Below are 16,907 nucleotides of genomic sequence, written 5' to 3' on the forward strand. Positions count from 1 at the left end.
GTGTACGACCATCATAGCATCTCTGTACATAATCACACGATTACCAAAACTGAACAGAAAATAAAATTTGCACAGTGTATGAAAACAAATGGAAGCCTAGAGAACTGATGGGTATGCCCACTAATGTCTTGGCCAAACTCAAATGGCAATACACTGGAGAGAAAAAACAAAAAAGTGAATAATGATTCCTTTCCCTTTGCAAACACAAGTAAGGTCACTTTGCATTTAATAGACTGATGTTCACCTAGGATGGTCTTACCATATACTACACAATTTTAGATGTTCTGTGAAGAAGTTCGGTAAAGAAAGCCAATATGCATCTACGGTAATATTTAGAACTTCCTTATGGCAATTGTTGAATTCACGCGTTTTGAACAGTGAAAGGGGGAAGATGGTTCCTTTCAGACAGCATGTTGAGGATAAAGTGGCTTTCAAGCAGCATGGTGGATTTTTTTTTTTGATTTTTTTTTTAGAATTTTGTAGGATTAGATCATTCTGTTGCGTTTATTAGTTGGAGAGTCCGTAATGACGTTGCTGCATTGGGCTGAAGTACGCTTTCTAGTGCCGCCATTGTCCAAGTGGAGTGCCATTTCCTCCGATATGAAAGTATTCAGATCGACATCGAGGAGTCCATTTCTCCTACGGCTGGTATTAGAACTTCCACCGACATGGGTGGGTGAGCCCGGAGTACTTGAGCGAACACTTATACTAGCCATTGCACCACTCAGACCTGCAATTATAGAAAACAACTGTAACAGAAGACAATTTCCCACATGAACATATACACACACCGGTATAATATATTAATATGTACACACAGACAACATAATTTTCATATGGAGAAGTGACTCCTCCATTCCAGCTCCTACATCTGAGGCCGGGGTCCAACTGTGCACTAGCAAAACCTTTGGGAAAGGGGCAGGGCTTACTCCCACGCACTTAAATGAACACAGAGCACTGCGAGAGGAAGAAACTGCAAAGCTTAGCAGAAATGTCAAAAATTGGCCTAGCCCATAAAGGGGTTAAGGCTAGTGTCGGCAGTTGTGACCCCTTAGAATACAGGTGAAGTGTAAACGTACCTCAGGTGCCAAAATCAAGTTTTAACCTCTTCTACCCCGGGCCAGTTTTCACCCTTCTGCCCAGGTCATTTTTTGCAAATCAGACGTGTGTCACTTTATGTGGTAATAACTTTGGAATGCTTTGATTAATCCAAGCCATTCTGAGATTGTTTTCTCATCACATATTGCACTTCATGACAGTCATAAATTTGAGTCAATTTATTTCACTTTTATGAAAAAAAAAAAAAAATCACAAATTTACCCAAAATTTCAATTTCTCTGCTTTTAAAACAGAAAGTGATACTTCATAAAATATGTATTACTTAACATTCCCCATATGTCTACTATGTTTGCATCATTTTGTAAATGTCATTTTTTTAGAACGTTAGAAGGCTTAGAAGCCATTGGGTTTTGAAAATTTTATTTAAAAAAAATTTAAAGGACCAATTCAGGTCTGAAGTCACCCAAACATGACCCCATTGTAAAATCTGTTTTGAGTAACTTGAGGGGTGTAGTTTCTACAAAATGTTAACCCACAAGAATTAAAAAGGATAACAGATGAAATTTCCAATTTTCACATTTTTTTTTAGCAGATTTTGCATTTTAATCCATTTTTTCCCTTTAACCACTTCAACCCCCCTAGCTGAAACCCCCTTAATGACCAGACCACTTTGCTCGGTCATGCAACTTACCACCCAAATTAATTTTACCTCCTTTTCTTCTCACTAATAGAGCTTTCATTTGGTGGTATTTCATTGCTGCTGACATTTTTACTTTTTTTGTTATTAATCGAGATTTAATGTTTTTTTTGCAAAAAAATTACATTTTTCACTTTCAGTTGTAAAATTTTGCAAAAAAAAAACGCAATAAATTTTGGAAAAAATTTATATATGGATGTTTTATCCATATATAAATTTTTCGCTAAATTTATTGTTCTACATGTCTGATTAAAAAAAAAAAAAAGGGTTTGGGTAAAAGTTATAACGTTTACAAACTATGGTACAAAAATGTGAATTTACGCTTTTTGAAGCAGCTCTGACTTTCTGAGCACCTGTCATGTTTCCTGAGGTTCTAAAATGCCCAGACAGTACAAACACCCCACAAATGACCCCATTTCGGAAAGTAGACACCCTAAGGTATTCACTGATGGGCATAGTGAGTTCATGGAAGTTTATTTTTTGTCACAAGTTAGCGGGGTGATCAATGACAAGGGGGTGATCACCCCATATAGACTCCCTGATCACCCCCCTGTAAGGCTCCATTCAGACATCCGTATGTGTTTTGCGGATCCGATCCGTGGATCCGTAAAAATCATACGAACGTCTGAATGGAGTCTTACAGGGGGGGGGGGGGGGTGATCAATGACAGGGGGGTGATCAGGGAGTCTATATGGGGTGATCAGGGGTTAATAAGTGACGGGGGGGGGGGGGGGGTGGGGTGTAGTGGTGTTTGGTTCTACTTTACACAGCTACCTGTGTCCTCTGGTGGTCGATCCAAACAAAAGGGACCACCAGAGGACCAGGTAGCAGGTATATTAGACACTTATCAAAACAGCGTCTAATATACCTGTTAAGGGTTGAAAAAAAAAAAAAACAACGCATCTCCAGCCTGCCAGCGAACGATCGCCGCTGGCAGGCTGGAGATCCACTTGCTTACCTTCCGATCCTTCCTTCACAGGAAATCTTGCGTCTCGCGAGATGACGCATATATGCGTGACTCTGCGCAGCGCTGCCACCTCCGGACCGCGATCCTGCGTTAGGCGGTCCGGAGGCGGTTAAAGAGGACCATTCACCTTGAAAAACATTGTGAACGAAGTATGCTGCCATGGAGAGCGGCGCCAGGGGATCTCACTGCACTTACTATTATCCCCGGGCGCCGCTCCGTTCTCCCGTTATGCCCTCCGGTACCTTTGCTCTGTAAGTTACAGTAGGCGGTGTCTGCCCTTGTCCTGTGGGCGTCTCCTTCTCCCAGGTTTTTTTCTCCCAGGCTGTGAGCTGCGATTGGCCAGCGCTGCAGCCTAGGAGAAGGAGACGCCCACAGGACAAGGGCAGACACTGCCTACTATAACTTAGAGCAAAGGTACCGGAGGGCATAACGGGAGAACGGAGCGGCGCCCGGGGATAATAGTAAGTGCAGTGAGATCCCCGGACGCCGCTCTCCATGGCAGCATACTTCGTTCAATGTTTTTCAAGATGAAAGGTCCTCTTTACCACACAGAGTGTTAACAGCCAAATAAAACTATTTATTACCCTGATTCCGCGGTTTACATAAACACTTCACGTGGTCGTAAACTGATGTAAGGGCACACGGCAGGGTGCAGAAGAAAAGGAACGCCATATAGTTTTTGGATTTTCCTGGACTTGTTTTTAGATGCATGTCCCAATTTGAAGCCCTGATGCACCCCTACAGCAGAAACTCCCAAAAAGTGACCCCATTTTGGAAAAAAAGGCGATTGGTAGAATTTTTGGGTACATGATTTTTTTTGATGATTCATTTAAAAAAAAGTTAGTTATAAAAAAAAAAAAAAGTAAATTCTACCATGTTTTTAGTGTTTATGGCGTTAACAGTGCACCAACAACCTTAGGCCGGCCGTGGCCCGCAAACAGCAGGTCCGCAATATGCAGGCACCAGCCGTGTGCTCCCCCCGCATCACAGATGCAGACTCATTCACTTGAATGGGTCTGCAATCCAGAGCTGCGGAATGGAGGCACAGAACCCCACAGAAGCATTATGGAGTGGTTCCATGGTGTTTTTTCTGTCCTCCGCACCGCAAATAGAAACTGCGGAAGGATCATGGACCGATTTAAGTTGAATGGGTCTCAATCTGTCCCAGCCGCCGCCTTTGCATTGGGGACCGCAATGCACTGAAAGGCCGCACAACGGCCGTGTGCAAGAGGCTTTAATCTGTGGGTCAGTACAATTAAAGCGATGACAAATATAGTTCTTTAAATTATTTTTTAATACTCCCCAAATAAAAAAAACCTTTAAAAAAAATAATCTTTGCATCGGCATATTATGATTATTCAGATCTCTACGATGGCTCATTTTTTGCTTTTATTGGTACAATTTGGGATACTTATGACTTCTTGATCACTTTGTATTCCATTTCTGGGAAGAACATGAAAAAACAGAAAGTTGTAATTCTCGTTACAGCGTACACACAATAGTTATATTTTAATAGTTCAGAAATGTGTCAACAATACCAGTTATGTTTTTTTAACATGTGGAGGTGGAGGGGTCCTTTAAATTTAGGTATTTTGCTTCACTTCTTTCCTTACAGTACCTTTTAGTCCCCATAGAAGACTTGTGATCTTCTGATCGCCTGTCCCATAGGACTGAGAGAATGGCACTCACTTGCTGCCTGTAAAGCCTAGCCTTAGGCCTCATGCACATGGGCGGTGTTTTTTGCCCAGATAAGATGCGGGTGCGTTGCGGGAAAATGCGCAATTTTTCAGCACGAGTGCAAAACATTGTAATGCATTTTGCACGCGTGTGAGAAAAATCGGCATGTTTGGGCTAGGTGTTCTGTAGATTGCCATTTTCCCTTATAACATGGTTATAAGGGGAAATAGCATTCTTAATACAGAATGCATAGTACAATAAGGCTGGAGGGGTTAAATTTTATTTATTTATTATTTAACTCACCTTAATCCACTTGATCGGGCAGCCCGGCTTCTCTTCTGTCTTCTTTGCTGTGCACAGGAATAGGATCTTTGACGACGTCACTGTGCTCATCACATTGTCCAATCACATGGTTCATCACCATGGTGAGGGACCATGTGATGTGACGTCACCACAGGTCCTTAGCCGGCAGCTCAACATTACAGAAGACGACTAAAGAGATCCGCAACTATGCGATCAAGTGGACTGTTAATTTTTATTTTATTTTTAACCCCTCCATCACTATTTTACTTTGCATTCTGTATTCAGAATGCCATTTTCCCTTATAACCATGTTATAAGGGAAAATACAGATCGGGTCCCCAGCCCGATCGTCACCTAGCAACCATGTTGCTGCGGAGCGGAATTTCTGATGCGGACAGCACACTGTGTGCTGTCCACATCTTTTCCGGCCCCACTGAAAATGAATGTGTCCGCACCCATTCAGCATAATTGCTAAAAGGATCCAGACCCATTCTACGGACGTCTGAATGGACCCCGACAGTCCTGTGAGCCTTCAAAGCCCCAAGCGTAATAAGAACAAGTGGGAGCCCCACAATTTCACCACAGAAGCTACAATCAAGGAAAGATCTCCCTTCCTCCGTCTAACCATACAGATGTCACGGTGCCCATTGACAGCAGCATATGATTGGTTAAATAACCGGGCTGGAGTTATCGCAAATCCCAGTCCCTGCCAGTGAGTGTAGGCTGTATTATACAGCCATCACCCACCACATGTGGAGCAAGCTTTGAGCACGAGCCAACTCCATACTTCCCTTTAACGGCCATTTCACATGAGCATGTGCAGTTCAGAAATCACTCTCCATGTGTGAGCGCAAATCCTATGTTCTGGACATCAACGAAGTGGCTGTTTAGCTGCTCATGTGTCAAGATTGGTAGCAGCTAGAGCAGGGATGGCCAACCTGCGGCTCTCCAGCTGTTATAAACCTACAATTCACAGTCTTTGCATGCTGGGAGTTGTAGTTTTGTAACAGCTGGAGAGCCACAGGTTGGCACTCTCTTAGCTAGAGACATGGGCCTGGTCTTGTTTGAAAGCTGGCATTCCAGGCTTTCATACAAGACCAGAATAACAGCATTAGGTCTCATGCACACGACCGCTGTTTGGGTCCGCATAAGTTAAATTACAAAAACTGATTACTAAGGCACACCATCATGTTTTTATCAAGGCAAGTATACCAGCCTCATCAGTTCTAAAGGCCCTTTAAACATGGTTGAATGACAAGGCAATTATCGGGACAAAACTGTTAATTCCCGATAACTGCCTATCATTTTGTAACTGAGAAGGAGAGCCACATTTACATGCAGCAATCAACCCCACTGTACAGGGAAGAGTGATCACTTATGCCCATACAATTTAACCCTTTTAGGACACAACCTAATTTTTTCAATTCCATTTTTCCTTCCCCAAGTTTCAAGAGCCACTTTTTTTCTGTTTACACAGATGCATAAGCACTTGTTTTTGGTGGGACAAATTGTAGTCTTTAATGGCACTATTCATTTTACCATAAAGATTGTTGCAGTGCATTGATACCAAATTTATATAGTTCGTGTTCTACTTTTAAAAATATTAAAACCTGTTCTGACGGTCAGATTCTTTATATTCCCATCTACAGAGTTGTATGTGGGCTTGTTTTTTGCAGGGCAGACTAACATTTTGAATTTTGATTGCTTATTAAATTTTTATGAGGGGATAAGGTGACCAAAAAAAAAAAAAAAAAATGGCGAACCATGGATTTATTTCATTCCCCGTTACCCAGGGAATTTTTTTTTATTTTAATAGTTCAGCAATTTTGGAATGTGGCGATATCGGTTATGTTAATTTTTTTTTATTATTTCTATATGTAAACTAGGGTGGTTTGAAATTTTTATTTTTCATATATTTTGTGAAACTTTTTTCCTCACTTAGTCTTCCTAGGGAACATGAACTTGCGATCACTTTTCCCATAGACCACAATGATTTATCAGTGCAGTCTGTGGGAGTTCCTATGGAGCTCTGCTGTGGTAGCACCAAGCCTGCTAGAGGCTACCAGGCTTATAACAGCAAACAACTCCTTCAATCCTGATGGGAGGGTGCAGTTTGGGCCCTGGGAGTGCTGCACTCCTGGGGAAAGCTGCCTCAGATGCTGTGTTCACAAGTGACTGACATCTGCAGTGTTAAATGACCAGGATTGGCATCGCTGATCCCAGCCCTAGCACCCACTGTATATGGGTTGGGCTCAGCGAGTGAACATGCTGCATACACTACACCCTTAATGTAACTGTACAGCATGGTGCACATAAGGGTTAAGCCATCATGGCACAACAGTCATGACCGTATATTTCAGTGAAGCATTGAGAGTGGAACGGGTGGAAGAATGAAAAAATAAAAATGGCAACCTGGACCTTTATCTGCAGTATTCATGCAGTACCACAAATAAGCCCAACATTGTGCTGTAAAATTCTATTTAACAGTATTGCCCTATTTGAGGCATTTTGCAATACCTTTCCTGTCAACTCAATGGGCTGAACTATGGCAATGCAGTTGACTAATATTTGCAGAAGGTTTTGTCCTACAACAGTTTCTCTCCCCCCCCCCGAAAAACATTTATTCATATGTGATGTGGCAGTTAGGGTGGATAAACACTTAAAATGAAAACCCACTACCTGCAGACATCTGTAATGCAAAATGGCTGCTTGCACCAACACGGGAAACCCAGTGTGTGTTAGCCTTTTTAACCATAAAGGACAGGCTTGCCAGACATTGGTGGCTTATCACCAGGATCATTAACCAGCAAGAAACCGAAAACTAATGACATAATGGTGAGACAATTGGTAGATACAGCATATGTGTATGGCCACTGCCAAAAGACTGTCAGATAACAGATTTCAGATATCTAGTAGCCTGTGTTTGGCAGTCGTCTAATAGCTGTGTTCACACTTGCCCTTCAGAAGTGGTTAAATCAAGTGCAAATTTTAGCCGTCGTTTGCATGAGCAAAAATATGCATCAAAGGCATGTGCCCTATTTCAGGTGTCAATTTAGGCCTCTTGCACACGACTGTATGTACTTTGCAGTCCGCAAAAAAATACGGGTGACGTCCGTGTGCATTCCATATTTTGCAGAACGGAACACATGGCCCCTAATAGAACAGTACTAGCCCCGTCAGCAATGCTGCCAATAGGGTAAGTTCTATCCTTTAGAGGAACGGATATACGGAAATGGAATGCACACTTTTTTTGCGGACCTATTGAAACGAATGGTTCTGCCTACGGTCCACACAAAATAAAAAAAATTAAAGTTTGTGTGCAAGAGGCCTTAGGGTCCATCCACACATCTGTAGGTTTTTTTGCGGTACGCAAATTAGACCCGCAAAACACGGACACCGGCAATGTGCGTTCCGCATTTCGCAGTTGCAGACAAGAATAGAACAGGACATGTTCTATTTTTTTTCTTGGGAACGGAATTGCTGACCCAGAAGCAAATATGCAGACAGCACATAGCATTCGTTCCAGCCCCATTGAAAATGAATGGGTCTTCAAAATCTGGAAAAAAATTGCGGCTGCGTTAATGGACCCATAGGGTCCTTTCACAATTGCGTTAAAGTTTTCTGGTATTGAGTTCCATCCTCAGGGCTCAATACCGGAAAAATACTGATCAGTTTTATCCTAATGCATTCTGAATGGAGAGCAATTCGTTCAGGATGCATCAGTGCAGTCCCTCTTACATTTGACAGAAAATACTGCAGCATGCTGCAGTTCTCGCGCCGGCCAAAAATACTGATAACTTGCCGGAATGCCGGATCTGGCAATAATTTACATTAAAGTGTATTAATGCTAGATCCGGCATTAAGTGTCCCGGCTTTTTAAAGATGAAAAAAAAAATATAGAAAATTAATACTGGATTCGTTTTTCCGGACGACACCAGAGAGACGGATCCGATATTGCAATGCATTTGTGAGACTGATTCACATCCGGATCAGTCTCACAAATGCATCAGTTTGCATCCGGCAGGCAGTTTTGACAACAGAATCCTCTGCCGCAAGTGTGAAAGTACCCTTTAGACTGATATTTTACCCCATTACTTCCTGAAATTAGCTTTATAATACCCCTTTCCTTAAAGGGGTTGTTTCATCATGGACAATGGGGGCACATCGCTAGGATATGCCCCCATTGACCTAAAAGGTGGCTGTATCGAGACCTGAGCCCCACAAGGTGGTGGCTGAAGGACTCCGGTCCGGCCACTACCAAGCCGGCTCCCCATAGAAGTGAATAGGAGCGTACCACGCATGCGCAGCCATTCATTTCTATGGGACTGACTGAAATGGCGAAGACAGCGCTCGGCTATATTCGCCGGCCCCATAGAAAATGAATGGAGAGCGGCTGCGCATGCGCCCTCCTTCACTTGCGGGGCCCCGTTGTTGATATAGGTGCGGGTTCCAGCTGTGGGCCCCGCACCTATAATACAATGGGGGCAAACGCTAGCGATATGCTCCCATTGTCCATGATGAGACAACACCTTTAAATGAGACAGATGCCTAATTTATAAAGCATGCTGCCCCCACCATTCACTGGATTACTCTTCCTTCCAGACGGGTCTATATATATTTTTTTAAATCCTGTGAACCTTCATTTCTCTAAGTAAAAATCAACCTCATCAGATGCAGCATATTTAAAATGTGGTCAAGCGCCAAGAAAACAGCTGATTTTATCAGGGAAAAGCCACAGCCTCTGCAGAGGTAATGCAGTATTACATGGCAGGCATTCAGATGAACGGCTCTGCTTGTGATAAAAGGATAAGTCCAGTTCTTGTACAGAGGGGAACCTGAGCAAAGGATCCCCTTATACGATGTCTATATAAATTTGAGTTGATACGTTGAGTTGATGCATAAAAGGTGATTATATAGATATATATAGAAAGGAGTGCTGCCCATCCTTTCTATCTTTGTATTTTTGGATTGATACATATTGGGCCCGTTGCACCCACCAGCTTACATTTAGGACGGTGCTGCCATTGTTTTTTCATAATATAATATATATACACACACACATACACATATAATCACTTTACATTCCCCATATGTCTACTTTGTTAGTATCATTTTGTAATTGACATTAAAAAAAAAAATCTTCTAAGTCTAACTCCCCCCCCCCCCCCCCAAAAAAAAAATTTTTATTTAAGAAATATTCCAAAACCCACTTTTTTTAAGGACCATTTCAGTTATAAAGTCACTTGGTGGGGCCTAGGCCTCATGCACACGACCGTTGTGCTGGGTTTTTTTTCGCGGACTATTGACTTTCAATGGGTCCGTGGGAAGAAAAAAATATATATATAAATATTCGGAAAATGCACCGTTTTGCAGCAGAGACCGTGATCCGTGTTTCCGGTCAGTCAAAAAAAAATATGACCCGTCCTATTTTTTTGACAGTCAATGGGTCCGTGAAAATACACGGATGCACACAAGATTGGCATCCGTGGCCGTAGGTTACTTTCATACAGACGGATCCGAAGATCCGTCTGCATAAAAGCCTTTTCAGACAGTATATTCTAACACAGAGGCGTTCCCATAGTGATGGGGACGCTTCTAGTTAGAATATACAACAAACTGTGTACATGACTGCCCCCTGCTGCCTGGCAGCACCCGATCTCTTACTGGGGGCTGTGATCCGAACAATTAACCCCTCAGGTGCTGCACCTTAAGGGGTTAATTGTGCGTATCATAGCCCCCTGTAAGAGATCCAGGGCTGCCAGGCAGCAGGGGGCAGACCCCACTCCCTCCTCCGTTTAAATTTCATTGGTGGCCAGTGCGGCCCCCTCCCTCCCTCTATTGTAATAATAACATTGGTGGCACAGTGTGCGGCCTCCCCCGGCCCCCCCTCCCTCCATTGCATTAATAACATTGGTGGCAGTGTGCGGCCTCCCCCGGCCCCCCCTCCCTCCCTCTATTGCATTAATATTGGTGGCAGTGTGCGGCCTCCCTTCTCCCCCATCCCCCCACCTCCCCGAATCATTGGTGGCAGCGGAGTTCCGATCGGAGTCCCAGTTTAATCGCTGGGGCTCCGATCGGTAACCATGGCAACCAGGACGCTACTGCAGTCCTGGTTGCCATGGTTACTTAGCAATAGTAGAAGCATCATACTTACCTGCTGCGATGTCTGTGTCCGGCCGGGAGCTCCTCCTACTGGTAAGTGACAGCAATGCGCCGCACAGACCTGTCACTTACCAGTAGGAGGAGCTCCCGGCCGGACACAGACATCGCAGCAGCCAGGTAAGTATGATGCTTCTACTATTGCTAAGTAACCATGGCAACCAGGACTGCAGTAGCGTCCTGGTTGCCATGGTTACCGATCGAACCCCCAGCGATTAAACTGGGACTCCGATCGGAACTCCGCTGCCACCAATGATGTGGGGGGGGGGGGGGAGCAGGGGGGCAGTCATGTACACAGTTTGTAGTATATTCTAACTAGAAGGGTCCCCATCACCATGGGAACGCCTCTGTTAGAATATACTGTCAGATATGAGTTTTCACGATGTAACTCATATCCGACAGTATATTCTAACAGAGGCGTTCCCATGGTGATGGGGACGCTTCAAGTTAAAATATACCATTGGATTGGAGAAAACTCCGATCCGATGGTATAAGAGACTCCAGACTTTACATTGAAAGTCAATGGGGGACGGATCCGTTTGCAATTGCACCATATTGTGTCAACGTCAAACGGATCCGTCCCCATTGACTTGCATTGTAATTCAGGACGGATCCGTTTGGCTCCGCACGGCCAGGCGGACACCAAAACGACTTTTTTTTTCATGTCCGTGGATACTCCAAAAATCAAGGAAGACCCACGGACGAAAAAACGGTCACGGATCTACGGAAAAAAAACGGTCGTGTGCATGAGGCCTTACATTAGTAGAAACCACCCATAAATGACCGCATTTTAGAAGTTACACCCCTCAAGTTATTCAAAACTGATTTTACGAAAACTTTATTAACCCTTTAGGTGTTCCACAAGAATTAAAGCAAAATGGAGGGGAAATTAAAAAATTATTTTTTTGGGCAGATTTTCCATTTAAATCCAATTTTCCTGTAATACAGCAAGGGTTAAAGGGGTTGTCCGGGTTCAGAGCTGAACCCGGACATGCCTCCATTTTCACCCAGGCAGCCCCCCTGACTTGAACATCGCAGCAGTTCATGCTTCGATGCTCTCCTTTGCCCTGCGCTAAATCGTGCAGGGCAAAGGCATTTATAGGAATTCCGGTGACGTACTGGGGCTCTCCATGGGGCTGCCAGGAAGCCCGGTGACATCACCGGCACTGATGGGCAGGATTTAGCGCTGCCCTAGCCAGTAAGACTGCTAGGGAAGCGCTAAAGCCCGCCCATCAGAGCCGATGAAGTCACCGAACACACTGCCGGGCAGAAGTTTCTGCCTGGCCGTGTTATGATAAACAAAACAGCCCGTGCCCTGCACAATTTTGCTGCTGGGGTGAAAATAAGGGCATGTCCGGGTTTAGCTTTGAACCCAGACAACGAAAGCTCAATATTTATTACTCTGCAGTTTACAGAAACACCCCACATGGTCGTAAACTGCTTTATGGGCGCACGGCAGGGTGCAGAGGGAAAGGAGCGCCATATATTTAAAGGGTTACTGTCACCTGAAAAATGGGTATTAAGCTGGCTGACACTAGTGATGTGCTAATGCAAGCTGAACATAACCATTAGTGCCATCTCACTGCCTAAAGCCTTTACTGTGAAAAACTAACTTTTATAATATGCTAATTAGCCTCCAGGAGCGGGAACGAGGCGTTGCACCTGCTCCTAGAGGCTCCGTTAGCCCACCTCTTCACGCCCTTCTTTTGACTGACCGGTCCGGGGCAACGCCGCTCTCCTCCCAACCGCCGTGTAAATCTTGCTCCGTTCAATATTTGGCGCAGGCAGGGAAGGACACTCGGCGGTGGTTGGCTTCCTCACTGCAGACACAGCCGGCAGGAGGAGAGCAGCGCTGCCCTGGCAATCAAAACAAGAAGGGCGTGAAAAGGTGGGCAAACTGAGCCTCTATGAGCAGGTGCAATGCCCCCTTCCCCCCCCCCCTCTCTGCCATAGATGTCTAATGATCTTGGGTATAATGCCACAAAAGGTTTGTACATCTGAATTTGGGGTTTCTGCCATTTTCAGGTCTCTCCCAGGCCACCACCATAGGGAGGGTATTGGCAGTACCTGGTTTCCTCCAAACATGACTCTTAGAATTGACAAAAAGTTAAATCTTGGTTTATCAGACCAGATAAGCCTGTTTCTCAGTCCATTAGGTGCTTTTGTAAACTTCCATGTGTCTTTTACTGAGGAGAGGCTTCTTTCTGGCCTCTCTGCCATAAAGCCCAGATTGGTGGAGTGCTGCAGTGATGGCTGACCTTCTTGAAGTTTCTCTCATCTCCACACAGGATCTTTTGAGCTCAGCGAAACGGTAGTTTGGTGGAACAGCTAGCTTTAGGAGTTCTGGTTATTCCAAACCTCTTCCAATTAAAAAGGGAAATGTATCCAAAAAAAAAAAAAAAAATACTATTGTTTAAAATCACGTTTTTTAAGTTGTATATCTTAGGAAAAGTTTATTTTTCTATGGCTATATTTGAAATAAAAAAATTTATATTATATAATCCTGCAGTTTTTACACCTGCCACTACCTCTAATACTACCTGTACAGGAATCATTATGTAAGTTTTTAGTAGCCATCTTGTTACAAAGGCAGAATTAAAACAGGTAACACCTCTTCTTAGATAACACAGAACCCACCATTCACAATCAGTGATATTACAATGCATGCTTAGACAACTTCCCCCATACAAGTCGATGGGGTCAGCTCGTCCATTAGGCCTTTGGCCCATATAGCAGCTCTTAAAAGACGGGAGTCTTAACATGTTTTAATGCCCAATGTACAAAGTGCAGAATAACATTTTTTAAAATCGTGACATTGAAAGACTAAAAACCACCAAAAAAACTGATTAAAACAAAAACTTATTTTCTGATGAAACATTCCCATTAGGATTATAGATGCCACTGTGCTCTGGGGAACTGCCAGTGTTTTTGTGCCTTTCTCCAGATTCGTACCTCCACACAATCCTGTCTCTGGGCTCTACAGGCTGTTCTTTCTTCCTCGTGGCTTGGGTTTTTGCTCAGCTATGCATTGTTAGCTGTGACACCCAAGTCATGCACACAACTGTATTTATTTTGCGGCACACTAATCTTAGATCCACAAAACACGGCTACCAACCATGTGCATCTGCATTTTCCCCTTCCAGAGGCCGTGCACCATGTTACAAATTGTCCGCAAGACAGGCCTTCTTGCAGGCTGTGCAATGACTAATGTGAACAGCATGTTAACTCACAGCTCTTCAAAAACTGTTGCACAGTTAGAGGCATTCTGGTTTTAATTACTACATTTGTTTAGAGCAGTGTTTCCCAACCAGTGTGCCTCCAGCTGTAGCAAAACTACAACTCCCAGCATGCCTGGACAGCCTTTGGCTGTGCGGGCATGCTGGGAGTTGTAGTTTTGCAACAGCTGGAGGCACACTGGTTGGGAAACACTGGTTTAGAGAATAGGCAGTTCTACAATATTCTTATATGTAATTTAAATTTCGCTCTCAGACCTTAGTTATACTCGCACACTAGCTTCTCGCAGAAAGAAAAATTGGTTCAGCCTATTTTAGTCCTGCAAAATATACACGTAGGAGATCTGATCGGTACTAAAGATTGTATCGCTCATGTGACATTCAAGCGTGACATGTCCGTTAACTGTCCAGCTCTAACAGGTGACTGGGGGGGGGGGGGGGGGGGGTTTAGCGAGATACAGAATATACAGTCACTGCCCCCCCCCCCCCCCCCCCCCCCCCCCCCCTGTATGTGCCGTGTTTGAAACTTTTTTTTTTTCTTCAAATTTAATCCCTTATTTTTGCAAATCTGACCAGTGTCACTTTAAGTGCCGATAACTTTAAAACGCTTTGACTTATCCAGGCCATTCTGAGATTATTTTTTGTTTTTTCATCACATATTGTACTTCATGACACTGGTAAAATGAAGTCACAAAAATTCATTTTTATTTATAAAAAAAACAAACCAAATTTACCAAAAATTAAAAAATTGCAAATTTCCAAGTTTCAATGTCTCTACTGCTATAATACATAGTAATACCTCCAAAAATAATTACTTTACATTCCCCATATGTCCACTTCATGTTTGGATCATTTTTGGAAATTTTTTTTTTTTTTTTGGGATGTTACAAGGCTTAGAAGTTTAGAAGCAAATAGCGAATACCCTGCTACTCTTATTGGTGCAATTGTATTAAGCACTCTTACTCCCTCTTGGTTGATGCCTGATGTTTTTACTACTGCTTTTTTTGTACTTTATTGGATTAAATAAAAAAAGTCACTTTGCGAGGCTTACATAATAGAAACCACCCAAAAACTACCCCATTCTAGAAACTACACCCCTCAAGGTATTCAAAACCGATTTTACAAACTTTGTTAACCCTTTAGGTGTTCCACAAGAATTAATGGAAAATAGAGATACAATTTCTGATTTAGCTGAGGTGATTTGAGCAGGCACCTCGTTCCGATCACCACCCGCCGGGGAGCAGTGATCGGAACACCACATGACGTACCGGTACGTCATGGGTCCCCTAAGGGGTTAAAATACATATAAAGGGGTTTCGCACTCATTTCCATGACATGTCAGACTAGCCAGATATATGTTGGTAATCCTGAGGTGCTGGGTCGTGGCTCGTTCCCTTCCAGGCCTCTGCTGCTTGTCTGCTATTTCGACAATCTCATCCAAACAAAAACTTTCCTTGACAGAGTAAGGCCTCTTTCACATGAGCGGGTTTTAAGCACGGGTGCAATGCGTGACATGAACGCATAGCACCCGCACTGAATCCTGACCCATTCATTTCACTCATCAGTTCAGTGCTTTTCAAGCAGCCCTGGCCCCATAGAAGTGAATGGGGCTGTGTGAAAAACGCATTGCATCCGCAAGCAAGTGCGGGTGTGATGCATTTCAGAGATGGTTAGCAGTTTGTAAACCTTCAGTATTTTAGCATGCGCGTGAAAGACACATTGCACCCGCGCGGAAGAAAAAAAAAAAAAAAAACAGAACGCAATCAGACAAAACTGACAACTTGCTTGCAAAATGGTGCAAGTTTCACTGAATGCACCCGGAGCCAATTCACTACTCTCGGGCGAAAGAGGCCAGAGGGCTCATGCACACGAACGTATTTTCTTTCAGTGTCCGTTGCATATATTTTTTTTGCGGTCCACAAAAACATTTTGCAATTCTAAGTCGCATTGGCAACCATTTTGGTTGCCATCTGGAGCACTGACTAGTCCTATGTAGTTATCCCATGAAAGTGTCCCATGTGCTGACCCATTACCTAATCTGTCAGTGGGATGTCACATGACTGATGCCATGTTCACTTAGGTAGTGGAAGGACCGATTCATGGGCTATACCCATGATGGCTAACCTCCGGCACTCCAGCGGTGGCAAAACTACGACTCCCAAGATGCCCCCCATCGTTGTTCTATGAATGGAGAATGCTGGGAGTCATAGTTTCACCACAGCTGGAGTGCAGGTTAGGGCTCTTTCACACTTGCATTCTTTTCTTCCGGCATAGAGTTCCGTCGTCGGGGCTCTATGCCGGAAGAATCCTGATCAGTTTTATCCTAATGCATTCTGAATGGAGAGAAATCCGTTCAGGATGCATCAGGATGTCTTCAGTTCCGGACCGGAACGTTTTTTGGCCAGAGAAAATACCGCAGCATGCTGCGCTTTTTGCTCCGGCCAAAAATCCTGAAGACTTGCCGCAAGGACGGATCCAGAATTAATGCCCATTGAAAGGCATTAATCCGGATCCGGCCTTAAGCTAATCGTCGTTTCGGCGCATTGCAGGATCCGACGTTTAGCTTTTTCTGAATAGTGTCCCTGCAGCCATGGTAACCAAAGTCCTGGCAGCCATGGTAAAGTGTAGTGGGGAGCGGTATACTTACAGTCCGTGCGGCTCCCGGGGCGCTTCAGAGTGATGTCAGGGCGCCCCACGCGCATGGATGACGTGATCCCCCGCTCCCCACTACTACTATGGCAACCAGGACTTTAATAGCGTCCTGGGTGCCATAGTAACACTGAAAGCATTTTGAAGACGGATCCGTCTTCAAA

At 44.0% G+C, this 16,907-nt stretch overlaps 1 protein-coding gene across 1 annotated transcript in view; it reads right to left on the reverse strand.

Moving 5' to 3' along the window:
• Positions 1 to 224: 224 nt before the first annotated feature.
• C8H16orf72 (chromosome 8 C16orf72 homolog) overlaps positions 225 to 16,907 on the reverse strand; it is a 32,094-nt gene continuing 15,411 nt past the window's right edge. Inside the window, exon 4 of the mRNA XM_044304874.1 lies at positions 225 to 730. Coding sequence (XP_044160809.1) covers positions 486 to 730 — 245 coding nt within the window. The 3' untranslated portion in view covers positions 225 to 485. The remainder of the gene's footprint in view (positions 731 to 16,907) is intronic.

Source organism: Bufo gargarizans, chromosome 8 (genome assembly GCF_014858855.1).
Source record: "Bufo gargarizans isolate SCDJY-AF-19 chromosome 8, ASM1485885v1, whole genome shotgun sequence".
Classification (NCBI taxonomy): domain Eukaryota; kingdom Metazoa; phylum Chordata; class Amphibia; order Anura; family Bufonidae; genus Bufo; species Bufo gargarizans.